Source organism: Strongylocentrotus purpuratus, unplaced genomic scaffold (genome assembly GCF_000002235.5).
Source record: "Strongylocentrotus purpuratus isolate Spur 01 unplaced genomic scaffold, Spur_5.0 spur5_scaffold_15, whole genome shotgun sequence".
NCBI classification, from domain to species: Eukaryota; Metazoa; Echinodermata; class Echinoidea; order Camarodonta; family Strongylocentrotidae; genus Strongylocentrotus; species Strongylocentrotus purpuratus.
In genome coordinates this window covers 10,601,482-10,629,450 of record NW_022145600.1, presented here as the reverse complement: position 1 = coordinate 10,629,450, position 27,969 = coordinate 10,601,482, and the positions used below count along the sequence as shown (strand labels likewise).

At 37.9% G+C, this 27,969-nt stretch overlaps 1 protein-coding gene across 2 annotated transcripts in view; it reads right to left on the bottom strand.

The window, feature by feature from the left end:
• Nucleotides 1–758: 758 nt before the first annotated feature.
• The window catches only part of LOC591592, a 35,830-nt gene continuing 8,619 nt past the window's right edge, over nt 759–27,969 (bottom strand). For both annotated transcript variants that reach the window (XM_030985546.1, XM_030985547.1), the window contains 23 exons: nt 26,166–26,291; nt 25,227–25,487; nt 24,790–24,918; nt 23,813–23,901; nt 22,780–22,981; nt 21,883–22,068; nt 20,704–20,899; nt 20,033–20,133; nt 19,372–19,573; nt 17,481–17,546; nt 16,321–16,538; nt 15,784–15,876; nt 14,890–14,990; nt 13,610–13,735; nt 13,057–13,170; nt 11,467–11,539; nt 10,310–10,395; nt 9,245–9,359; nt 8,467–8,554; nt 7,166–7,729; nt 4,964–5,066; nt 3,656–3,743; nt 759–2,180 (listed from right to left, as the gene is read on the bottom strand). In XM_030985546.1, coding sequence (XP_030841406.1) covers nt 1,993–2,180; nt 3,656–3,743; nt 4,964–5,066; nt 7,166–7,729; nt 8,467–8,554; nt 9,245–9,359; nt 10,310–10,395; nt 11,467–11,539; nt 13,057–13,170; nt 13,610–13,735; nt 14,890–14,990; nt 15,784–15,876; nt 16,321–16,538; nt 17,481–17,546; nt 19,372–19,573; nt 20,033–20,133; nt 20,704–20,899; nt 21,883–22,068; nt 22,780–22,981; nt 23,813–23,901; nt 24,790–24,918; nt 25,227–25,487; nt 26,166–26,291 — 3,515 coding nt within the window. In that variant the 3' untranslated portion in view covers nt 759–1,992. The remainder of the gene's footprint in view (nt 2,181–3,655; nt 3,744–4,963; nt 5,067–7,165; nt 7,730–8,466; nt 8,555–9,244; nt 9,360–10,309; nt 10,396–11,466; nt 11,540–13,056; nt 13,171–13,609; nt 13,736–14,889; nt 14,991–15,783; nt 15,877–16,320; nt 16,539–17,480; nt 17,547–19,371; nt 19,574–20,032; nt 20,134–20,703; nt 20,900–21,882; nt 22,069–22,779; nt 22,982–23,812; nt 23,902–24,789; nt 24,919–25,226; nt 25,488–26,165; nt 26,292–27,969) is intronic.

The window sequence follows — 27,969 nt, the reverse complement described above, 5'->3', positions numbered from 1 at the left end:
ACATATATTGTACATTACAAGTCAAAAAATAAAGTTGATAATTTGGTACTTGCCTTTTTATTGTACCTTTGTGATGTTGTTGTTGTTGTTGTCATTCTTATTTTTGTTGTTTGCAGGCTAAAAGAAAGTCAACATTTATTAGGAATACACAGATCTTAAACTTATGTGTTAAAACTTTGCCTATTGTACAACTATGTATTTGTCGTCACTTCTTTTGCGACCATAATTATATGGAATAATATTTCAAAGGACAATTAACTTGGTCAAAATCCTTTTGCGTCAATTTAGATCAAGCAAAAAATACTCTTTGTCAATTGAAATTCATTTCCTGTCACATTCAGGTTCAATTTCATTTACTTTTTTCGATTGCATATAACCCTGTGATGCATACTACCATAAAATGTGCTTATAATTTAAAGCAACTAAGAGCAATTTGTTTATATTGCTTTCTTCCTTTCCTTCCCCTCCCTCCCCATCTCTCATTGCCTCTCCCTTTACTATTCTCTTTCTCAAACTCTTCTTTACTCTTTTTTGTCATGTCTGTTTGTCTGTTTGTCTCGTTGTCTTTCTCCCTCCCCTTTTTCTCTATTTGCTCTTCTCTTTTCCCCATCTCGTCTTTGCTCCTCAATCTTTTCCGTTTGGCTTTCTCCCTCTATGTCTCCCTCCTTCACTCTCTCTCTCTCTCTCTCTCTCTCTCTCTTATTCCTGCATGCCCTTCAGGATTACAATCACATGTGACGATTAAAAACAAAACAGTATTTTGTATATTTTATGATCTTTTAGTCAATGATATTTATCAACATAAAATAGCACACACATTGCACACACTGACATATATACATATAATAATGTTACAGGAAAGAAATAGATACACATGTATGACAGTGAGGGTTTTCAGTACCTAAATACTATTTTACAGACAAATTTTTTAGAGAAAATTGATAAATATCCCACAGCAAAATTTCATTTTTTATACATAAATTGTATTCATTTATCACTGATTTGAAGCATAGGTTGCAGCTCATACCTCTAGTAATTCTTAAAATATAATAATAACCGTTATATTCCTCTCTTTAGTATGTTGAATAAAACTAGTCATCTGATTGGCCGAACAATTGCCCGTTGCCCGGATAATGGTCAATAGGTAATGAGAAAGATGCCTGTTGCCCAGGTAATGGGACACAATACATAGTTAAATTTTGATGAGATCCCCATTAGTTTATGTGTAAAAAGTTTCTATGTGTGAGCGCGGATACCATACAGTGTGTGTGTGCGATTCCAGAATGATCGTAACATTAAAGCAACTTTCCAGCAAAGATTAACAGACAGTGTCTCAGATTTGCTGTGATGTTTTAACCAATCTTTACTCAGGAAAAGGATAAGGCAAGAATTCTTTGTAGATTGTTGTGTGAATTTGGTATATAAAAGATATGGACTGTTTTAAAATCGAGGCATAGCCCTTTCTCAAGGGGCTCTCGGGGTCATAGCAGGATGTAACATCCCCTTAAGCCTATAGAAACAGCTATGCCTCTCATAGCAGTCAATATATCTATATTATTTAGAAAATTGACTTCTATGACCTTCACCTTTGACCTACCGGTACTTTGAACTCCAAATATAATCAGATTGGTGCACGAGGTAAGTGCACAGGTTTAAATCTGTAAAGGGTGACACATCTGCAAAGAAGAGAAAACATTCTGCCAATCCGAGCAGAGAGACACTCAGGCCCAAGAAAGATCCTAAGGGAGAATATGCTGAGAAGAGGAGCATGGGAGACACAAGGACAGATAGAGGTCATTGCCATGGCAACCAAGATGGAAAGGAAGTGTATTTATTTCTTGGTTTGTTCACAGTAGTCATGGAGAAGGGCAGCCATGTAAATCCTTTGCTCAAACTCATTGACAGGTTCAAGCAGGAAGCGATCTTGACCAAAGTTGACACTGAGGTAAGGGCTATAGGTGCACAGGGTCACAGTTCATCGTTACCATTTGTTTATGTATTCATGGTTTGTTCACAGTAGTCATGGAGAAGGGCGGCCATGTAAATCCTTTGCTCAAACTCATTGGCAGGTTCATATAAGAAGCGATCTTGACCAAAGTTGACATTAAGATAAGGGCTATTGGTGCACGGTGTCAAGGGTTGGCTTGGTTGGTCATCTTGTAAAAAGTTGAATAGTCTCCCTGTAATAAAACGATATCATGAAATGAATATATTCAACGATTGTCAATTTATTGACACTTCATTTGTTTGGATTTGTTTTTAGGAGGGGGTATGTGATATGTCTACATATGGAGTGCAAGGAATGCAAGTCTGACAGACATGAGCACTAAACAAGAAACCATCATTATTATTATTATATAATTCTAAAGTACTTTATCATAATTCATTGAATCCAATGACAGCTCACTTTTGTTTCTTAGTTTTTTTTTGTTTCCCCCCCTTTCTATTCTTCAACACTACATTTTCCTCCACTGATCTCTATTTCCTCTGTTTCTCTCCCCCTTGTGTCTACATCAGCCTCCCCTTCCCCCTCCTGTCTAGTGTGCTCCTCTCCTTATATACCTCTTTCCACCCTCCCCCCCCCCCCCCCCCCCCCCCCCCCCTAACCCCCCCCCCCCCTCCCTCTCTCTCTAACTCACTTCTCTCTCTCTCTCTCTCTCTCTGTTTCTCTCCCCCTTGTGTCTACATCAGCCTCCCCTTCCCCCTCCCGTCAAGTGTGCTCCTCTCCTTCTATACCTCTTTCCACCCTCCCCCCTCCCCCTCTCTCTCTTCCCATCCCCCTATCCCCCTCTCTCTCTCACTCACTTCCCTCCCCTCTCTCTCTCTCTCTGTTTCTCTATCTCTTTGTCCCTCCGTTATCTCACTCTATCCCTTTCTCTTCATGGTATAAAGATGCTGCACGAAATGGGTTAAGCTGTCAGGCTGAGTATGATAGGTGCATCACAGCCTCTTCAAGAGCTGATAGATCCTGTAATGATGAAACTCCTAGATCTTTGTTATTTGGTGTAAAAAGAATTCGTTTCCAGATTGTTTTGTGTCATTATCACTGGCAAATAAACCTCAAGTTCCAATAAGCTTACTTTAGCACACGCACACACACAGAGATAAGTGCACTTACCTCTACAGGTGTCAATGCGCAGTGCAGTGCATGTATTAATCAACACACAGTATAAGCGCATTAACCTCTACACGCACTGCTGTGCATTAAAAAATTGTTGCATAGTATTAGTAATGGAAACTATCGCACACATTTGTTCATGATCGTCACAGTAATTGAATCACACTTAACCGCGTTTGACCAATCATTTGATTAGGGTCCAGGTGGGTGTTTCACAAAGATCTTAAGTTGAACTTATATCTAAGTTGGACTTAACAATTATGAAAAGCCGGTAGCATCTATGAAAATATTTTGCAAAAGTTATTTTAAAAGGCATAAAATTTTGATTTAAATCATTCATATTTTCTATTATTAAGGAGATTTCTTGTTCTTGATGTGGAATTAATGAAAAGTCTAAAATACTTGAATTTTCTCTTTGGAATATATATTTTTCAAGGCTATAAATGGCTCTCCATAATGTCTAAGTCCAACTTAGAGTTAAGTTCAACTTAGAATCTTTGTGAAACACCCCCCAGGAGTGAGTTGTATGATACTCACTGATGGGTTGTCCATTGACGGTGAAGAAGACTACCCCCGGGGGAATGAGGAGAGCGCATCCAATCGTCAGGACAGGACACTTGGGAACCTGCACAAAATAAACACATGATGCATTGATATAAAATGCGCTCTAGAATGTATGCATTTTAACTGCTCAAATGACACCAAGTGGCCATGTGTTTTTCTTTCCTACTGGAAATGTTAAAGCCTCTGAACAATACAATCATGTTTAAGGACTTTATCAGAATGTTAGAAAATGGAGTTTTTTTATTATGATCGAAAAAAACAATGACTTTTTCTTATTATCCTTTTCTGAAATTCCTGACATCACACGCAATGTGGTCATGCAACTAGAATGAACACGCTAGGTACAGAAATATTTGCCATTTCTTTTAATGCATTTGGTATATTTACTAAGGCTCTGAATCAAATGTTAATGGGCCAAGCCAAATACGTGGAATGCTTGCCCCAAAAGAGATAATAAACAGCACAAAGATTCATTCAAACACAATTTTCAACAACATTGCAGAGAAATTACTGGAAATATCAAAAGGAGTAATTGATATACACTAACATTGCATTTAAATTTTGAGACTTTCTAGATAAATATCATTAGTTCAATTACTTCCCTAGCTTAAAACTTAACAATTAGCAGACATGCACTGACAAATTAGAAAACCTGCACATGATAAACTTTCATTTATCTACAGATATACTTTATAAAGATAACACTAAACATATAATAAATAAACTTGAGAAATTCATAGAGAACCTGTTATTGCATGAACTTTTTTGTTTAAATTGCATCATAATGTGAAAGAAGATGTTATTTAAGACACACTTCTACAAAGATCCCCCCTCCCCCCCCCCCCCAAAAAAAAAAAAAAAAATGTGTTTGAAGACAACTATTGATAAAAGAATACATAATTTGGGTTTTCTGTTGTATGCAGAAAACCTTAACGTTGCATTCTTTCATCAATTTTATTCGACTACAAACCCATTTGTTTCGAAATCCTATCAGAAATGTGTCTTAAATTACATCCTCTTTCACATTATGATACAATTTGAGTAAAATTTTGCCGTCACATTTTTGGGGCTACCAACATTTTAGAGGGGTTCTAAGCCTTGTTCAGCTATGCAGCCGCAAACTGAGGCAATTTGTTTTTAATGATGATGTAAAGTATACTACCCTTAACATTTCTGTATCTTGTAACACAGTACTACGTGAATACATGGAGGACCTACATTGCACACAGTTGGCATTCATCTACACATTAAAAACCACAGTGTCTCTAAACAAGCCTTTACCTGCTGCAAACTGTTGTCTGGCATAACAAGCTCGTCTTCCTCGGTCAGTACTGCACAAACCTGGACACTAGCATCTGCACTGCAGAACCCTATCACGACTGGTCTGGAAAAAAAACACAGAAGAATTCAGTTTAATACTGGTTCTGTTTCTCCTGGCAAATGCATCCAAACAACTAACCCCCAAGTCAATAAAAATAAAAATATTAATAATATTAATAATAATAGAGTATATTTGTGTAGCGCATAATAAATTGTAAATTTCTCTATGCGCTTTACATTTGAATATATAAACAACACTAATACAACAATAAATAACAAAATAGATAAGCAAATGACAAAAAATATTTATAAAAAAGTAAACCAATTAATGCACCAATAATTACACCTATTAAATTAATTAACATTACATATAACAAATTCAACAAACGGACAGACACTCATCATGTCGTATCAGCCTCCCAACCAGCAACGGACAAATTTACTCTAGGAGGAGACCCTTGAAAACAAATAGGTTTTCAGGGCTCTTCCAAAGCCGTCAATGCTTCCAACAACTCGAAGCTGGTCAGGAAGCTGATTCCACAAGACAGGCGCTGCCGTTGAAAAGGCACAAGAACCATATGTTTGGGTTGATGGGGTAGGGACAGTCAGGAGATTCTTTGTTGAGGAGCGGAGATTTCTACGGGGTATGTAAGAGCAAATGATATGAAGATAAGTCGGGGATTTAAGAATCATCACCTTGTAACACAACATAAGAACTTTATACACAATTCTTTCTTTTACAGGTAACCAATGAAGGCGAGTTAACACGGGTTAACATGGGTGTAACAATAACGTATTTGCATAGGGTAGTGACCCTTCGGTATTAACATTGCTCTTCCTGCAGGTTCTGCAATTATTATTTTCCAAGCGTTGCTAGGTACCCTTTATCAAAGAGGGACAAACCAGGATTAAACACGTTGTCCCATATTCAATTCAATACTTAAGTTTGAAAAAAGAGTATTTTACTTAATCTTCGGCTTGGATAAAATACTTTAAAAAGCCAATTTGTGTATTCAGTTCAAACTTTTAGCTAAGTATTTTACCCTAAATTTAAGACAGCTCCAATGAGACTTAAGCCAATTATTTGGAGGCCTTGATTGGCAGCAAATGATTTTATAACACAGTAATGTAACCTGTGCACAATTATATTAGCGCGGATTCCTTTGATTGACCGTGTGATGTCACAATGCTTATCGGTAAGTATTTTACTTAGATTTTGTCTTATGTATGTAAAAGTCTAAAATGCGATTTGAATAGGAGATAAGTAAATTTCTTAGCTTAGAAATTTACTTAGTAAATTTCTTACTTATTCTAAGTATCAAATTTAATTCTGGCCCTTGTCCCAGGACGTCAGCACCAAGCGAGGATCGAACCCAGGGGTCCAGGGCCCTGTTTCATAAAACTTGATATCAATAACAGGTTACAAGCTACTGTTATAAGCTACTGAAATCATAGCATCTGATTGGCTGAGAGCAAATTTGTCATAGAAATTTAGCAGTTGTTATAGATAACAAGTTTTATGAAACGCGCCCCAGGACCTCTCAAATAAAAGTTTTAAATTCTCACTCTTACAATGACACATTCACCCCTTGACAATTACTATACACATTCTGAGAATCAAAATGGCATTATTGATTGGGTCTCAAAGAAACTGTGGTGGAAGTGGCAACCAGAAGTGGATTGAGATGGATGGGTCATGTGTTGAGAAGGGAAGATGATGAACCTGTGAAAAGGGCATGGGATCTGGAAGTGGATGGCATAAGAGGGAAAGGGAGACCAAAGATTTCATGGAAATATAGGTGAAGAAAGAAAGAAAGACAGAAAGCAGTAAGGTTGGTTTAAATGAGGAGGATGCGCGAGACAAGAAGAAGTTGAGGGAGGTAGTGTTCAACATAACGCAAAAGTCAATAATCCCTTGTTGGCGAAAAACAATGCCGACTCTTATAAATGATGATGAGGATAATGATACCCCTCTGGCTCTCAGGAGACAATCATTCTTGTAGACTATCTACTCCTACTTTTATGATAAAAATGGTAAATGTATGAAAACAACAGACAAAAAAGAGCTACAGTCAACATTGAGCATGCTCTTATAAGAACTAGGGATTGCATATCGAAACAAATATACAGTGAATATGATCATTGTCTTCCTTTGGATCTTACCTACGATCCACGTGGCTGATGTTCACTTCAAAATAGAGAGAAGGCGGAGGTTGGAACTCTTCTGCTTCTCCACCACCCTCTGCATCCTCTGATCCCTGGATTCCTATTGGTCCTGCCTGGTCACCTGACCCTGCTTCACTATGTCTGATTGGTTCGAATCTCTTCTCAAAGGCCTGCCTGTACAGGGAGTAAGATTCCTGCTGGAGCGATGCGTCCACCTGCGCAATCTTTGCCATGGCGACGTGGCGCGGGCTGTCCGTCATCTCGGCAAATGCTTCTCCACCCATTTCGGCATATCCAAAGTCACTACCAGCCCCATCATTTCCATCGTCGATATAGTCTATGGACTCGACATCTCTTGAAAGATCTGGCTCTTGAAGAGGAGCCATTTCTGGAAGGCCACTCTCACTTGTCAAGCTATCATGGTAATGTCCGTCACTACTGTGGATTTGTGAGAGGGGTTTTATGTCAGGGAAGACACTGAAATCATCTTGGAATGGTAGGTCAGGCCCTTGATGAGCTTGGCAGAAAGGAATGTAACCATCCGGAATGACATCAGAGTACCTGTAATTTTGATAAACAATTAGCATGTTAATCACTCTTTCAGTACATGGCCGATAATCTGATATTACCTACATGTATATCTTAAAAGAGTAAGAAAAATGTGTGCAGGTTTGAAATCCAGTGAGAAGTATGGCCACTAAGCTACATGGCATATACATGTATCATTATCATCATCCTCGTAAAGCATCTGTTTTACCCACGCTGTGGGGTTGTACGTTTCATTTCCTTTATGACCTTTCTCCAAGCCTTAAAGTGATCTGATAACTTTGTCTCAGATTCTGAAACAAAATTCTGGATTTAGCTCATGCTTGAATGATAATTATAAACCTTTAGGTCAGTCAGGAACCCCATGACTTTTACAAGCCGATCGTCTGTCTGATTATCAAGATATTTATGATTGGAAATTGAAACCAGAGTTTGCGTTTTCCTAACAGTTTTCTTAACACTACAGTATAGTAAAACCGGTCACTCAAAGATTTTTACTTTTATGAGGCATTTCTTGATCATTTTGAAGCAGAATTTTTTTTTGGACTTCAATATTACACCATATCACAGACACTGATAGCACGTAGGGCCAGGCATCTCAAGTTTAACATTGTTAAACGATGCCTTTAAAGTCTTTGGCATCCTCCTGGGTAAGGGCAGATGCTCTTGTGTCTTAACTTTTGCATTATTTTGTGATTACTTTACTGAAGCTGACAGAGTATTGGACAGGGCTCTGGATGAAAGTATATTACCTGAATGTTGAGTCTCCAAAGTTGAACCTGATATGTTGGTCAGTTGAGAGAGAGCAGGCAGGATACCAATCTTGATTAAGATCCAGACCTGTATACAGTAATAACACAATCACATTCATGTTGCAACTTCAATTCAATTTCAATTTTAACTTATTCATGTTTTCAACAAAACATTACAAATCAATTATGAGCATTTAAAACAAATGTAAGAAATACATGTTGGAAACAGAGGGGTTCACTAAAAAGCAATGCTTGTACAAGTGTGAACACCTCAAATGATACTTAGGACTAATGAGTAATTAAATTAACTAATCTGTAACTACAAAAGGAACTACAAAATAGGGGAAAGAAAATTGTTTACATCCTCTCTAACATTCCCCTTCCCCTCTTCTCCATATCTACTCGCTCCCTTTCATTTAATCAAATTTAATGTACCGTAGGTTTTAATGGGAAACACTTTTCAAGGGAAATTTTAAAAAATGCAGACTTTATAGACACGTGGTTGCTATTAAAAGCAGGTTTGACGATCTTACAGAAAATCTGGAGAAAAACCATAGATATTGGATCTCCATAATACAAAATCTTGTAAAGTATTCACGGAAAGAAGTGTTTTTCATGAATAAACATAACCTTCCGCCTTCAAAAATATACATTCACATTAAAAGCTTTCACAAGTCAGGCAATGTACTTAGAATCCTTCTTGGGCTTGTAGGTTATAAATATCTTTATCAAATTTCTTTTACAAAAAAATAAATAAAGATACTACAAATAAACTCACCTTGGAATGCGACACCCATATTGATGCCTCTCAACCAGAAACTTGCGTTTCCGTGACGATCCATCAAACAGCTCACTACATCTCCAACTTGCCATTCAAGACCATATTCATTATTCTGAGGGGTCAAGTGGAGTATTATAAATGTTTGAATTTAGGACATATGAACTTTCATTGTAATCCTCCATATAATAAATAACATTGGTATGAAAATGAGAAACCAAACAGATATCAGACTTTCAGGACTTGAATATAAACTGTACAAGCCTGTGAAACGATCATAACTACGGTGCATTAAATTACAAGTTCTCTCTTTAACTCTGTGTGTAAGAGGTTTTCATCCTCATATTTCATGCCCAAATTTTCATTCCAATTCTCAACTAAACAATAAAAGTGCTCTTTAAAGAAGCACATTCACCCAGACTTGGCTTTCTAATAATTATAGGTACTCCTCCTCCTCTTTTTTTCTTCTTCTTCGTCTCCCTCCTCTTTTTTCTTCTTCTTCTCCCTCCTCCTCCTCCTCCTCCTCTTTTTTTCTTCTTCTTCTTCTCTCTCCTCCTCCTCTTTTTTCTTCTTCTTCTCCCCCCTCCTCCTCCTCCTCTTTTTTCTTCTTCTTCTCCCTCCTCCTCCTCCTCCTCTTTTTTCTTCTTCTTCTCCCTCCTCCTCCTCCTCCTCTTTTTTCTTCTTCTTCTCCCTCCTCCTCCTCCTCTTTTTTCTTCTTCTTCTCCCTCCTCCTCCTCCTCTTTCTTCTTCTTCTTCTCCTCCCTCCTCCTCCTCCTCCTCCTCCTCCTCCTCCTCCTCCTCCTCCTCCTCCTCCTCCTCCTCCTCCTCTTTTTTTCTTCTTCTTTTTCTCTCTCCTCCTCCTCTTTTTTCTTCTTCTTCTCCCTCCTCCTCCTCCTCCTCTTTTTTCTTCTTCTTCTCCCTCCTCCTCCTCCTCTCCCTCCTCCTCCTCCTCTTTCTTCTTCTTCTTCTCCCTCCTCCTCCTCCTCCTCCTCCTCCTCCTCCTCCTCCTTCTTCTACTCTTTCTTCCCTATTGTTAACAAATACATGAATGGATAATTTTCTAACCAGAGTTTCAGTGATAGGTCCATTCCACTTCCTACATCTAGCTCCATCAAACGCACACGAGTTGAGATCATCTCCTACTCCAAGACCTAGACAAATTACAAGAGACAACTTAATAATTAATGCACCTCGGAATAAAATTTCTAGATAGACGGCGCTATAGAAATGCCTATAATTATTATTAATTATTATCAGGATCAAAGACAAAGACAATAACTGTTAAAGCTTTGTCAACCACACTTCCTCCATAAATCTCCTCACTCTTTCAGCAACAGAGAACATCATATTCAGTTCAATCAACATCAGCTCTTTTCTTTCTCATTCCCGAATCCTGAAAACAGGCCTCGCTTTAAATTATTTATGCCTATGGAAGAAGCTCCCTGCATTTCTGAGAAATAGTACTTCACTTGACTCTTTTTTTTTTTTAAATCTTAATTAATTTGTCCTTGGACTAATAGCACCGTGTACCATCTACAAAAAATGATACATATATCAATTTTTGCATTATTATCACTAAGGGATTAGTTTATGTAGGAACTAGGAAGGCAAATTCTACTGCTGTAAAAACCAGACACTTTAGTGTGCACTTACAAAGTCACAATATGACAGAAAGTGGGTCTTGAAATAATACAAATTTTAATTGATTGAATTGATATTGATATTGTTTCTGATGTTCATATGACAGTTTTTTTTTGTTTTGTTTTTGTTTTGTTTTTTTGGGGGGACTAGCTCTTTAAAACAAAGTAAATATCAAATGCAGACAGCTAGAAAGTAGTTCCTGTATCCCATCAAGAAACAAGATCAGGCAATTCTGGTAGGATCCATTTTATTCCAATCAATAATTCCATTTCCATGATGTAGCAAATGCTGGCTTTGTAGATGTAAAGTGGAAGTGTATGTTAATTTATTAAATTCTGTACCAAATAAAATGATAAACCTAGCAAAGATTAAAAAGCCACATCAAGTACAGAGACTGCAATAACCAAACACTGAATTCTAAGTTAACATTTAATATTTAATATTACTTCAATCTTAAGTATGTTGAATTCCTGATTTAATTTAAATTATTTGTATGCGCCACGAGCATCTCTAGAGATGGATATGTTGCGCTTTATAAATATAGTTATTATTATCATTATTATTAATGTAGAACCACTGACCTTTCTCTGGTCCAAATGTACACTGTTTTGTTGCCCAACCAACTTGAATGATGCCATTGGACTTCACCTCTACCTGTTTGATGAGAATACAAACATTTTCATATCTTAAAGGGACTTGGTAACATTGTTCAGATGAGAGAAAATGGTGCTAAGGTAGTGACTTCAATGCTAGATGTACAATTTAAGATAATCTGAAAGTTTGAGTGAAAACAGATCATTATTAATGATAACAAATGGGAAAAACTGATCTGATCGATTCCTTATTTCTCCCAACTATATTATTACATTTTAATTACATTTTAGGTGAATGTAAATTGTCACAAAGCAATGTATTGGCTCTATATACCATTCCAGACATTTAAGTGTTGAAAGATTTTAAAAAGCCTGTCTTATGTCATATTTTCAAGGAAAAACGATTGTGAAAACTCAAAAATGGTTGGGAGAATTAACTGTTAAACACTGTTAGAGGGTGTTGCACAGTGACGCCTTAAAACAAAAACATAAATGTCCATGTGGTTTGAGAATTTTCTCAGATTTTTTTGCTTGTTAGAGGGTAAGTACAGTAGAAGGAATATAATGAGTAACATTTCATACAAAAATTCCAGTTTTTTCATCAACCTTCAACAATGTTACTGAGTCAATTTAAATAATCTACCACTAAAGTTGGCAAAAAACATGTGACATGTAGAATGTAAATACTGTGTTGACTATTATAATATATATATATATATATATATATATATATATATAAATTTGTGTATTGCATCGTTTGAATGCATCTCAATGAAAACATAACATTTGAGAACGAAATAAAATCTATCAGAAAAGTCATATAATATGCTATAATTGTTAGACAGGAAACAGTCATCTATATTTTCTCATTAAAACTAGACATATAAAACCTGCCAAGCACGTGATACAGGTGAGGTAGGTTAATGCCAAATCTGTATAGCAGGCAAGAGTATACTACCCCTGCACGAATGCAGTAGTTAACAAAAGATTAATGCATACTTAATGTAACAAAATTTATTGCATACTTCTTTGTGAAGTGTCTCATTACAAATATTACATTTACCTGTAACGGATGATTGTAATTCAATAGCCAGAATGCAAAACGGATATATTACGTGTTATTAGGTAGGGCAAGCCATAAGGTTTGTCCTACCTGGCAACAATTAATGTATGCAGTTTGGTTACATTATAAAAGTAGATGCTGCTTGTAAGTATCGGCTTGCATGGTGAGGTAGATATACAGTAGGTTTGCGGGTGCACCATGTGAGAGAGAGGGAGGATTGAGGAGTCCTGAAAAGGACTCTCGCTAATCTTTCTTGAGGGTGTGCAGTCCTGAAAAGGACTGTTGGTGTAGTCTTGAAAAAGACTGTATGTTATCTTTCTTTCTTAGCTTATAGTTCTAAGGAGAACTATAGCACTTGGAGAGGATGGGTGGCAGGAGTGGCTCGACGTTTCGAACAGGTTGACTATCCCTCGTCACCAGCCAATTTCAGGACTCCTCAATCCTCCCTCTCTGTCACATGGTGCACCCGCAAGCCTACTGTATATTATAAAAGTAGTCTATTGGTTTGTATTTACCTCATAATACCAGCCTTCCAGATGTTTGTTTGTTGACTGCACTTCTCCATCCTTAACATGAGGAAGAGGATTCACGGCAATAATGCTTTCAAATGTCCAGCTGTCGTTTCGGATCTGTGGGTACAGAAAGGGAGGAAAGATAGTTCATTCTTATACAGCGCTTTTCAGGACCGCAGGCCCTCTCAAAACGCTTTACTGATATATATTATTACCCCGGTCATCGGATTCAGGCTTACCTGCACACAATGTATGCACATTCTCCACTCCCTGGGAGCATTCCAGCCAGGTGTCAATTTTATAAGCGCACACTTCCTCGTCTAACCACATTAACTTTCATATCCTACCAGGTATCCATTTAACACCTGGGTGGGGAGTGGCAAATGTAGATCAATGTCTTGCTAAAGGGCATTAGCGCTGCGGGGGGACTTGAACCGCGGACTTTGTGATCCACGGTCCGGTGACATATCCAATCGACCATGACACCTCTTTTCCATAAGGCAGCACATGCGCAAACAAACGTGCAGAGATTTAAACAAATTGTTGAAAAATTTACCTCTAGATGGTCAGCACTGACTAGAAGAGCTGGCGTTCTTGTTGTTACATCAAGTTTGACAGTATTATCTGGTGCTACTGGCATGTCTGTGGCAGCAAGCTTGGTCATTGCAATAGCAACAGGGAGCTACAAAAAATAGAAAAAAATAAAACTTAGCCTGTATTTTGATATCATGTACCTTCATATCAAATTTCATTAAAATCTGTCAAACATTACTGAAGTAATCGATCGGAAAAACAAAATTTGTTACGGACGGACGTATGGCAGCGTTTCTATATCCCCTCCGACTTCGTCGGCGTGGGGATAATAACTATTACTGGTAAATTGTGATTCAGTTTTGATTTCATTTTGATAAACATGTAGATTCTGCTTTACACATTTCACTCTCTTATTCATTAAAACATTGGCATGTCCACTAGCGTTTACATTTACATGTAGCTTTATATTTTGCTTTGTGGTTTCTAAAATGCATAAGAACAACAAGCTGTATTTGCAGGACAAAGCAGCCAGCCTTGCATGGCTTTACATTCATTTTATATATACTATATATTCATTTATCAAGAAAATAACTACACCTACAAATGTACAGTCAAACCTGCTTTAGTGACCACCTGTCTACAAAGACCACATTTTTTTGTTTCCCTTGAAAATGGGTTCTCATTGAAACATGTACTAAAGGAACCTGTTTACAAAGACCAGTTTTTGTGTTTCCCTTGGGTGGTCGCTATCGACAGGTTCGACTGTACCACAATTGTATTTTTCATTTTACATTTGCACCATATACAATGTTTCAATAGTAATCAGTCAGGTTTGAGGTTATCCCTGATTATTAGGACTCTGGGAACCCTGACTGAACCCTGGATTACAAATAATAATTGACTACAAAAATTAACAGGTAAAGTCTAGTTCCAGTCATGTGATCGCACTGTGAAAGAAACTGGGTGGAAGCAAATAAAAAGGTTGATCAGGTAGCAGATATTAAAGTATTGGTGTAAATTATGAGGCTTTAAATCATCAAAATGTTAGGAAATTGGCCCAGTCTTGCTAAAAGTCATGTGCACTGTACACAGAAATGTGTATATGGGCTTCAAAAACATGTGGCATCAATTAAAGTGCGGTCCACAACCTTTAGCTGTTACTTGTCATATTTCAAATATGAGTGCATTAAAGAGCCATCCTTTCCAAGGGACTTTTTTTCTTCTATAATACTCTTCCACACTAACATGAAAAAGCTCACAAACTATCAAGTTTCTCTTAAAAATAATAAAATACTGTCTTACTGCTGTGGCTTTCATCGATTCTGATGAGCAGAGGAGAGTAGCCCATAGAGCATACATAGCTCCAGATAGATGAAGAGAGGACTGCACTGCTCTAGAAATATCTGTTTAAGATCATGGAAAATCATAGGAAACAACCAGAAGTTACAGAGAAAATAAAACGTCAGGCTACTATTGTTATTAGGGGGATATTAATTCCCAACCTGTTCATGACATTGATGCTGCCTGTAATAAAACATTTTCGGTCTTGAAGACAAAAGAACCATTTCATTACCTGGCAGGAATTATTTCCTTGAAATGCTAGAGCGCCATAATGGGAGCCATGGTAAAGCCACTGTAATAATCAGGAGCGCCAGGAGTGTCAAGTCTGACAGACATGAGGGCAAGATCCCACTATTATTATTATTTATTATAAACATGTAAAAGAAAACACAAGCTACAAAAGAGACAGTTTGAGGACAATGTGAAATATTGTGGAGATAAAGACACTTTGTAAACAGTGCAGCACTTAAGATTTTTGTTGAGGCATATTCAAGAGCCAAAGCAAACATTGCAGTCTCTTTGCTGCCATAAAGTGCTGCTAGAGAAAAAAAAGGGTAAAATTCCAATATCACTGATATAATCCTGTTGCACATAAAAATGCATTAATGCAGATGTGCCAAGTTACTACATGTATGTCTGTACCAGTTATAAGACACTGCTCCTGTAACAATTGCTGCATTGTAATTTTCTACCATAACAAAATAATTTGCTTCAACACTATACCTAACCCTAACCCCTATCCTAAACCCAATTGCAACCCTAACCTTAAGCTTTGAATGAAATAAAACCTGGCGCAATTGTGGCCAGAGCAATGTAGGATCACTAACTGTAACGAAACAGATTGTAATGACCTACCATCATCACATGTGTTGAGAAGATGAGCTATCGTAAGAACAGCAAACTTGGAGAGATGATTCGTCATCTGACTTTCTTCACTCTTATCTTCTGCTGTGTTTTTAAAAAAGAAAATAAAAAGAAAACAAATTACAGTCAATCAGACCCATTATCATTAGCTTTTTACAGTACAACAAGCATGAAATCACTCACTGTCTTAACATGTTAAAGCCCATCTGTACTAGTTTGGCTAGGAGGGATAAGACCACCCAGGAAGGTCACTGACAGGTGGCTATCTCATCAACTCAGCTCTCAATTAACATAAGAAAAAGAGGACCATGGGGGACCAATCGTCACTGATTAGGCATTGTTTTCTATATAGAGGGAGCAAGTAGCTACAAGTAGTACAGTGGGCCTTTAAATACAAAGTTGCAGTTCAAATCACATGACAACCCCTGTAATGTATGGACAATTTGTTCATTTAACGGTGCTAAAGGCTTTCCAAACTGTCTTTGTTAACCAAAAAATATTACAAAAAATAAAAAAGTATTGTCTCACCATCCTCCACCTCGGCAGCAAGGTTAGAGTCGGTTGCCATGGAAACAGAGTCAGAGCTGCTCCTGAGTCTCCTGTTCCGTGGCGGCGGTGGTGGATGATGGAGTGGTTGTGATGCTGCAAGTTGCTGGACCGTGTTGGTGATGGCAGACACGGCCTCAGCCAGGTTCCGTTCGATCAAGGCTAACGATTCGGCGGTGGACTCCAAGTCTACCTCATCCCTATGAAATCAAGAGGGAGTTTAAAATTGACAGTCGAGGCTAGGGGGGTGTTTTACAAAGATCCTAAGTTGAACTTAACAATTCAGGAAAGCCGTTAGCAACTATGAAAATATTTTGTAAAAGTTATTTTGAACGGCATACAATGTTGATTCAAATCATTCATATTTTCTATTATCAAGGAGATTTCATGTTCTTGATAAAAAGTCTAAAATACTTGAATTTTTGGCTTTTGAATGTATTTCATTTTAAGGCTACAAATGGCTCTCCATAATTTTTAAGTCCAACTTAGAGATAAGTTTGACTTAGGATCTTTGTGAAACACCCCCCCCCCCCCACCCAGGAGGGGTTTAGTGTCTATGACAAAACCTTGGATAAAAGGGCAGAAAGGGCAGTAATGATATCATTATCAGACACTCACAGGTTTAAGTCTAAAAGGTGGTGCACAGAGACCTCACCAATGCGCTGGCAGTATAACAAGGAAATAACTTAATTGGCATTTTTTTTAAATCAAGCCCTAATTGTACAAACTGGACTATGCGTTCAAATATTAATTTAAATTCTGCACTCTGCTCTCGAGGGCAACCTGATACAATACAATACAATCTGGACCGTATCTCCAAAAATTAATACATCACAAGAAATTAATCATATCAAATCAATAGCTAGAAATACTTCAAAATACTTAATTATGGTACAGCATTACAACACAGGGTACAGTTTCATGAAACCGTGATATGTACAAGTTCACTGACATCCCATTGTAAGTGTGTTAAATTTAATTAACATGTTTCAATGGGTTGTCAGCAAACTTGCACTTATGATTATTTCGTGAAACGCTGCCCTGAAGTATATACTTTTAAATTGGAAAACTGGAAAACTACAACATAAAAAACATTTCCTGAATATATTTAGATAAAAATGGTATATATTTGAGGTTCTTACAAAGGATCATCTCCGAGTCCCAGTGCACTTGGAATGGCTCGACTATGTGGTCTGGATAAAAATAGGCTGTATGAAAAACAAGAAAGAAAATCCAGTAATTATATATTTATCAGAGAGTAAAACTGTTGAGAGTTCACTTTAACACAGTGAGAAATATTAACCACAAAGAACGATATTCTGAATTACTGTACATATTTCACAAAGGAAATGAGACATTAAAATACATCTTATACTACACACATGTAGTATAAAGCTCATATGATTTGTTGTTTATCATGAGGAATTGTCCACCAAGTGGTCAAGGTAATACAATGGTTCAAACACTGATGAAACATTCCTTTGGCTCCCCTTATATCATATTCCTGCACACCTCATGCACCTGTAATTTGGATCTCGCTTAATTACCATTGATGTATGAAATTGCATGTTCTTGATTGATGTACTTTTACAAATTTGATGTTATAAATAGATGGAATCTAAATAAAGTGAATTGAATTAAATTGTATTGAATAACATGTCCTTGAATAGACTGATTTACATGTACATTTATATTCTTTTCAAGGAAACAAGCACTTGATATTGAACGGCATACTTGTTTGAATCGATCATTACAATGGTGCTAAATAGGTACTTTATATTGTCAATTTAGAACTCTGTGTTAAATGATACGAGTTTTGGCTCTCAGCTGGCAATGTGTGATCTAGTTTAAAGACTGCTAACTGGAAAAAAGAAATGAGATTGATATATTAAAGGTACTATTTCCCATTTGCAGGCCAAAAAATGAAAAAGTTAAATTCCAACTGCATTTGAAAGATAATACTAATTTAGAACTTCCCTAAAAAAGGTGGGGCTTGAAAATGTCTTCAAGTGTGAAAATAACGACTATTGGTTGTCAGATAGACTTTAGGGCGTTAGAGCCCAAAAGTAATAGTCTTGATTTTCAGACAATTGTACCGAATGGTCATACGTTTTATACTGCGCAAAGATTCAATCAGTTTAATCTGGGCCATCACAAGAAGTGGGTTATTGATGTAGACAAATGCTCATGTACCCTTTACAACTCTTTTCATGTATGTTATTACCAAAGAAGAAAAAAAGCCAGTCAGTCACTCAATAGTGTCTGACAGTGAAGTCTAGCAAGTAAACGGGTTTCCTTGCATAATTTGAATATAAGGACACTGCTAACGTTTAAATTTCACAGATAGGACATACATGACATATTCATAATTCCTGAGTTCAAAGTTCTACAGAATTTGAGGTTGGCTGCAAAAGGGACATAGTACCTTTAAAGCAGGTGGTCTTTACGTACAAGTTAATTTTGTACAGGTTTCAGTCAAAAACATAGTCAAACGAAACAAACCAGGTCTTGAATTCTCGCTACCCCAAATAGCGATTCTGCCGAGATCCGGGGAAAATCCTGAAAACGCGCATTGCATTATGGGATAGCTTTTCGACATTACAGCTTCCTGTGCAGGCGTTCGTGATCACAACCCTCTCTTTCACGGTAGAGTTTAACGGCCTTTTGTGCTAAAGTCACTAATTCTGCCCGAAGCTTTCCATTGCATATTATAATCTGTACAAATTACACTGATTGGCATCGATTTTAGCGTGCGTGAAAACTCTGCACAGCGAACACAGGCGCTAGCGCCAGCGGGATGGGACTCTATACCGGAAGTTGTAGTGACGACCCGAGAGAGTGAAAATTACCTCGTCTCGCGAATTTCGAGATTTTCGTACCTATTTAGGGTAGCGAGAATTGACAGGTGTCCTTTATATACAGGTGGTTGCTACAACAGGCTTGTCAGTATGATGACCAACATTATAACAAACATCACTCTGAATTTTGGTCTTAACCATTATCAGGTATAAACTCTCTGGATTAAAAGAATACCTTGCAGTGTCCACCGAGTCATCCGTTCTGTATCCAGCCCTACTGACCGGTCTACTGCCCATCCTAGTGATGGGGCGACTGCCCACTTGACCCTGCTGCTGAGTGGACAGTATAGCATTCAGCCAGAAGTTGACCAGACCATTGAGAAGGTTGACCACTGCAGCTACGGTGTCAGCAGTCAAGAGAACTGACCTGTAGTGGTCTGATGCAAAATGGGAGAAAGGAAAAATGACATGGTGAAATATTTCCAAAGTTTTTACAGTTTGGCATTAATATATCACAAAAAAATGAATAAATTGGCATGGTTCAAGTTACAAGTGATGATCAATGATGGATGTTAATGATACAGTTTAATATTTTTTGTAAATCTTGCAGCAATTATGTAGCTAATATCTTTCACTGTGTTTGCAGAAAAATATGACTCTTCTCTTCTTTCTTTGTTTTCAAAGTACATATAAAGAAATGCTCTTGATATAGAAGCCATTATTCCAAACAAAAGGAATTTTACCGGAAAATATCCCAAATTGTTATTAATTTTCTTGGATATCTTGCTGAATTTTTCAATTTGCATACCTGTAGACCTTTTTTTCTCCATAGTATCTGTACCTCAAATATAAATAAAGAATTCCATGTTGGTGTGGTTCCAGGGAAGTAGACTTACCATACATAGCTAGGACCCTCAGCACTCTCAAAGCTCCATGGGAATGGGCCACGGCAAGCGGTTCTGACTTGAGCTGATCAACACCTTGTTGAGCAAAGTAACTACAAGGAAAGCAGAAGATGCACACATCAATGTACTCTAATTGTGTACTTATTTTTTATTTATATCCGTGTTTCCATATGAATATGTCATTGTACATTTGCTACTGTGTATTATCTATTTGTGTATATTATTTTCTATTGTATATTGTTCATGTGCTTATGTCAATGCCAACAACTGAATTTCCAAATGGACCAATAAAATTAATCTGAATCTGAATTCGACTTATTCATTTATTTCTGTTTGGAGAATAGCGTTGAAAAGAGCCATACTAAAGCTTTTTGACTTGCACTCATCAGAGTAAAACGCAAGAATGAAACAGAAAGCCGAAATTGATCAATACAAATGGAAAATAAAAGGAACAAGGCACGAATATAACGAGCACTGATTGGCTGTCTAAGGTGACTGTAAATTAGGCTTATTGCCAGCCGGTTATACTGGGATAATCGCTAGTTATACCAGGGTAAAATGTCTAAGCACCATGAGCATCACAGTGTGATGGAAATTAGCGATATACAAGAAGATATTATTAAAAGGTACATGCATGACCATTCTCTAAAGTACAAACTCACTTCACCATTGCGACGAGTTGGTCCACAACAGCTTGACATTCCAAGACCTGGTTCTTCTGGGACTCGTGCCGGACCAGGACCTCTAGGAGTTCTAGATCCGAGACCCGGTTGATCGGACTGTTGGCTGGGACCGCCATGATGCGATGGAGTAGGGGAAGAAGGATCAGAGTCCGAATACGCTGATTCACCACCAGTGCTGTGTTTGGATAACATCACAAGAAGTCTGACATAAAATAATCATAATAACAATCCTATTTTAGATTAATTATAATAATATTCTGCTTTTTATATAGCGCACAATACAACGATGTGCCTAAGCGCTGTACAGATATATTATTACCCTGGTCATTGGATTCAGGCTTACCCGCATACAATGTATGCATATTTTCCACTCCCTGGGGAGCATTCCAGCCAGTCGCCAATTCAAAATCGCACACTTGTTCATCCGACCAAATGAACTTTCGCATCCTACCGGGTACCCATTTAACACATGGGTGGAGAGTAGCAAGTGCAGGTATATATCTTGCCAAAGGATATTAGTGCCGTGCCGGGATTCGAACCCTCGACCTTAGCATCTCCAATCAAGCGCCTTAAACCACTCGACCATGACACATCATACAACATGTACTGCTTTGTATCATTATTATGGAAAAAGAGGTGAACACCAATGAATCCCCATACAATGTCCATCCATCCTGGAACATTTTTGAATGTACATGTATCCAAGGCTACTCCAAAGATTTCACTAAAATAGTGGTAATTGTGCAAATGAAAACTGACTATTTTGATTGGGTGGCAAGGGGCTAAAAATGGGAGATGGCTGATTGTCATGCTTATCATAAAATTTTAAACAACAATATAAGCTATGCTTTTTATTTAGGCTCCCCATATTTTACACTGTTTTTACCTTGCCTATCATATCATTTGAAACTTCATACATTTTCCGTACATTATACTCGATTTGAAATCTTTAATATTTTTTTTGTGTGCGTGTGTGTAATCTACTCGATATAAGCTTGTTTTTAAAAAAAAATTGTTTTTAATTGTTTTTTGATGTAAATGTGGAATAAATAAACTTCAAACTTCAAATATTTGGGATAGGTTCGAACCTACCCATCCAACAAATACAATATTTGAGAAGGCATAAAATATGTTAATGTTGCCAAACTGAGCACATACCTCCTGAAACTTGAAGCTGGACAGCGATCGGTTCTTGGTTCTTTGAAATGTGCATCACATCCAACTCACAGTCTGCATCTACATTGGCTACGATGCAGCAAGATTGACCCTGGTCCAAGTCTAGAGGGTCTGAGGTCACCACTCCAGACTTGGAATAGATCTTGAAACGAAGACGGTTCTCAAGAGCTACATGTGAACAAGATTTTAAAAAGATATGTTTTAAAGCCCATCTGCACTAGTTTGGCCAGGAGGGATTAGACCTCCTGCAAGGTCACCGACAGGTGGTTATCTCATCAAATCAGCTCTCAATGAAAAAAAAAATTAAAAGCGGATCATGGGGGACCAACAGGCACGATTAGGCATTGTTTGCTATATAGAGGGTGCAAGTAGTTATAAATAGTGTAGTGGGGTTTTAATACAATATCATCATGCAATAACAATATCAGTAGGTAGGACCTGGTCAGAATCCAACATCTCCAGAATAAGTGTGCTCGACTATCAAAAACCGAAAAGGTCCCACGCTACTCCATTGTTGAATGAACTTCACTGGCTCCCAATTACTGAAAGAATACAATACCAAATACTTGTTAACACTTTTATATCTTTGTAAACCAAACTTCCTCTATATATCTCCTCATTCTTTAAGCAGCAGCAAGTATCATATTCACTTTGATCTACTTCAAATCCTTCCTTTCCCATTCCCAAATCTCCAAAACAGACAGGATTCACAAAAAATAGAGAAAACTGAGAGCTCAAATAAGATGCCGAGTCATGTATGGGCAGATGACCAGACTTCTTATTCGACAGAGAATAGATGATACCATAAACTCCCTTACTAGTGAAAAAGCTCATTTTCTCTCAACATTTCCACAAGCAAATGAAATCACTGTCTCTTACCTTTCAAACAGAGAGGAGCTTGTGGTCCGTTGATGGTGAAGATGACCATGTTGCGTTCGCATGTCCTCTTGGACTGCTGATCTAGGATAGGTATGTTGGATACCTTCCTGATCAAGGAAGCGAGGTCATCTTCATTGCTGGGTGTGTAATGCCAAACCTGAAGTTTCTTCGACAGCAGTGTCTCCCACATGGTGATGTTGATCTAATAACAATAATGATAATAATAATAATCATAGTATAGTCATATTTACTCAATGTAGCCTCGTAGATAATGGTGGTGGTGGGGGTGGTGGTGGTGGTTATTTTACCTGACTGCTAAGGCATAAATGTTTGATAGTAAGCAACCAGAGAATAGTAATAATACTTTTTCAGGGAGCCCTGCAATTGTTATTAATCCCAGCACAGCCAGGTACCCATTCAATACACATGAGTACACAGGGTCAAAAGTGGGTAAAACACCTTGTTCAAGCATAGAGTCAACAAACATTGAAACAAACCCAATACAAGAGAAACCAAAGAGAGTCAAGCACCTTCGCCAATATCCCATGGTACTCCTACTATAGGATCAATACACAGTACCTCAGAACAACTGCAGTATTACCCCTAACAAATTAGTAAACAAAACCTTGACAACCACCCTAACCCTGAACCCAATCCTAGCATTACCCTCAACTTAATCCTTATCCCAACCCTACATTGCACTGTGCTCAGGATGGTCTTCTGCAGTTAAGTCATTATTCGGACAATTTTAAAGCCTGTCTGCACTAGTTCGGCCAGGGGGATTAGACCTCCCTGCAAGGTCACTGACAGGTGGTTATCTCATCAAATCAGATCTGAATTAACATAAGAAAAAGAAGATCATGGAGACCAACAGGCACCGCTTATGCATTGTTTGCTATATATAGAGGGCGCAAGTAGCTATAAGTAGTGCAGTGAGGCTTTAAAGCTTAAAATACACATGTCTTTCATATTTCTATTCACATAATGCTTTGCAAAGGAAGAGATGAATAAAACACATAATGTGAGTACGCACCCCAGGATGCGTTAGCTGCAGGGTCTTCTTCTCAATCACTACGGTAGCAGAGTCCCTCTCACACCGAACATACACATGAATGGGCTCATCTGAAAAGCGAGAAGAAACACAATGAATGAACAGAGGCAGACTACCGTATATGTCATTAAGTAACATACTGTGACCCTAAAATCTATTCAGTTCATTGGTTCTGCAAGATACATACATGACCCGAGTTTGGCAGGAATCCATCAAACAGTTCTTCAGATAACACGATCACAAGAACGGGACGTCCAGACGTACAGACAACCCCAAAACATAATTGTGTGTATGTGTGTGGGTGTGCAGAAAAATCCCACAACTGTAACACCAGAAACTTTCATAATGGAAGCTAACAGAAGAAATACTTAAAACACAACCATCTCTATTGCAAGAAACTATTGCGAATAGCAAAAATGCAGTGTGTTGTTTGAATAGATTCAATCATTTGGTAGCATGAAACATTCACACATCTTAACCGCTCATAAAAATCACAAGCATTCCATTCCTTTCTGGTTTTACTTCACTGAAACTCTGATCATAATTCAAATCCGAATAACGATGCATTTTCCTTTATTGATATTTGCACTATAACTATCAGGTCAGGGGCATGCATTGCATACCTGCCAACATTTGAAAATAAGAATTAAGAATTTTTAGCATGGTATGCCTTCGAAAATAAGAAATCGCACTTGCAGCGGCAGCGTAACTGCCAATACGCGGTAAATCTGTACCAAAAAGGGAATACAACTTCGCTGCTCGATTATGCAGCCATTCAACGCACACAATACGTAAACTCTCAAATCACGGCACATGATAAAACAAGCTTAATATGGCTTTAGCGCAAAAAAAAAAAAAGGTCAGGACCTAGAAAACCAGAAAAACAAAATATTCTGGATTAATCGTAAGGGTTGGCAGGTATGGCATTGCATTCCATACTAGGGCTGTATCTTACTTACCTAGTACTGCCATCATGACCAGTGTTTTGGCTGCCATGGTAGTGATCTGACCGTTCTCATGGTCACCTAATGACAGGTCAATCAGGGTCTTTAACCCACCGGAAGCCAGTATTTCCACTTTCACTGCATCTGAAATGGGAACAAAGAAGGGTATAAACCTACAAAAGATTACAGAACACTGTGAAGTTCTGCGTGTAACTTGACAATAATTGGTTTTTCTTCTTTCTTTAGTATTTTTTAATATAGGATATCTAAACTATATAAACTAAACAAAAATTGTCATCAGTGACAAATGACAGTTTGTGTTATAAGCTACTGAAATCCTTGCTTCTGATTGGTTATCAGCAGATTTGTCACTGATTTTTGTCATTTTGTCATTGAAAAAAAGCTTTGTGAAACAGGCCTCAGGACTTAAATAGGGAGAAGGAGACTTCTACCTGATGTCATGGCTAGATTCAAAAGCAAGGCCGATGCCCAGAAGACCAGGTCTGGGTCATGAGACTGGGCCAGGCTCAGGATCATTTCTAAGGCCCCAGCTCGGACCAGCCGATGGGGGAGCTGTTCGCACCCGCAGAACAGTCCAAGGGTCTCGGCCAGGAGGCGTAGCATCATGTTATCACGGGTGGTGGAGAGCGAGAGGAGGGACTTGATCAAAGCGTCGTTGGTGTAATCCAGAAGTTTCTCCAATGCCTGGCGACCTGAGAGGGGAAAACACAAAATCTTACAACAAATGGCGACTGGCTGGAATGCTCCCCAGGGAGTGGAAAATGTGCATACATTGTGTTGCGGGTAAGCCTAAATCCGATTACCGGAGTAATAATATGGGCTGCGCCTAGAAACAAAGTATTAGGGGCATTATAAATGTGAGCTTTTATCATTATTATGAGAGCACTTTATTTCTTGAGGTCACCAAGTGTAAAGTTTGTCCCTCCATTCATTCCCAACTTACTACATATGTAACACTTAAAAATTAATGAGTAATAAGGAAGTTTTTATATATCAGTTAGCACTGAAACATCTACTTTGGATGCTACTAAAAGAACCAACAAATATATACAAAGACTCCAAAGCAGACTATACATGTTTACATTTTCTGATTGGTAAATTTACTTTAGAATATATATAATATGTGAAATCCAACACATGATAATTCTGATTTTTAGAAGGTTTGACATACAAGATCAAATTGTCTGAGTACACTAAGGTTCAAGTTTAAATGAGCTTAATTGCTTGAACAGATATCAAATGATCTAAGGTTAAACATACCGGTACCCATAATAGCCAAATTATTCAATAGTACCAAAAGGAATCAGGTCTTTTGTTCCTACTACCTTTACCAATCCAATAAACTCTCAATGATCCAAGCTAAAACTTACCCATCATAGCTAGATCATGAACCAGTACCAAAGCCCAATGCACTACATCTTTGTTTCCACTCGCTAGGCAGGTAGGTAGGTGACTAATCAATGCCTTGTTCTTCATGAGCTCTCTTGCAAAGGGATCTAAGGAGTTAAAGTATCAACATGAAATAACCAAAGAGTGATTATTTTTGTTTGTGGGGGGAGGGAGGCATGTTTACAAAGTGTATAGGACAGCTACCCCTTAGAGGAATTAACCCAAATTTATCTTCATAGTAACCTAGGGGTAAATTTTTATATTTTGGGGTAGTTTGCTGGAGAGGAAGAAGAGGGCCTTGTTGTGATAGAGGTAGTTTTCCAGTAGCTGATTGTCTTGCAGTAATAGCTTAGAGCTAGTTGTCAATGATTCAATTTAGGGATATTAAGCGAATAACTACCTTTGGTGAAGGTGATGGGACAAACTATCACTTCCGAGGCGATCTGGATGTAGCTATCTTTCCGAAGCGAAGCTGAGGAAAGATAGCGTATACATTCTGATCGACGAGGAAGTGATAGTTTGCCATCGCCTGAAACCAAAGGTGATTATTTGCTTTATATTCCACATCTAAAACAATTTAACTACAAAAAGGAAAGGATGTGTATGCATCTACATAACAGACACCATGCCCAAATTCACACCAAAAAAGTTAAACAGCTTAACCCAACCCAACCCCTTGAGGGTACGGTGCGTGCATGTGTTTGTTTTAATTGCGCTCATTGGTAATGCGCACTTAATTACGCATGTTTTAGTGCGCTTTTGGATAATCTTCAGTGAAAGTGCGTTGCCCTGTGTAGATAGTAGTACTATCTACACAGTGTAACAAACTTTTTGCTTCTGCCATCAATAATGGGCGAACTATCTTTCATCACGTGATTTACTTTTGACCAATCGTAGAGCAAGATTCTTAGTATGTGGAATATAACATAATATATCCCACTATATTGGCACTTGCAATGTGCCTAATAATGTTGCGCTGTTTACATAAGAATTTAGACTAAAAACGCTTTATCATAAAAGAAAAGTATAGGGCTTGGGATGTGATTGGGTTTTAGGTAAATTTGGAGGCTAGGAATACATGTAGGTACATATAAAGTGCTGGGTCAATATTTAAAGTAAACAATTAAAGTTATGTTAGAATTGTTTTGTTTTATTTATTTGATTGGGTTAAAAACATCAACACGTAAAGTTCAGGAACTCATAATGGTTGATTCACAATGAAATTGAATGGTGTAAACAAAATTGAACCAAAAAATATACACCTAAGAAAAACCTGTTGTTTTATGCACATGAAAATGTGGTTACAATACAATATTCAACGAAAGAAGCCAGGCTATAGCAAGTCCAAAGCGAGAGATGACAAGGAAATCCAGAAGGAGAGAAATGATGAGGGAGAGAGAGAGTGGGGAGAGAAAAAAAGACAGAAAAAGGGAGGAGATAGAAAGAGAGAGGTGGAGAGAGAGAGAGAGGAGAGATCGTCGCCCAGCTGGCAGAAGGGCGCTAGCGCGCGAGCGACTCTAAACTACTTTTCGAATTATTCGCATTTAAAGATTTGTTTTGCATTTACACTGCTTTCGTCCCGAAAATTGGTTTAAAAACTTAAAAGACTAAATAGAAATGTTTTAGTAGAACACGGCCACAAATTTCTTTCAGAAATAAGTCAGTTTTATAAAAGTTTGAGGCGATTTAGTGCTAAGGCCCTTCTGCTTAGCGCTTCATTTTTTACCTGCAATTCGTGCTAACGCCCTTATGCCAGCCAGGCAACAAGATCTTTAAAAGGTGAAT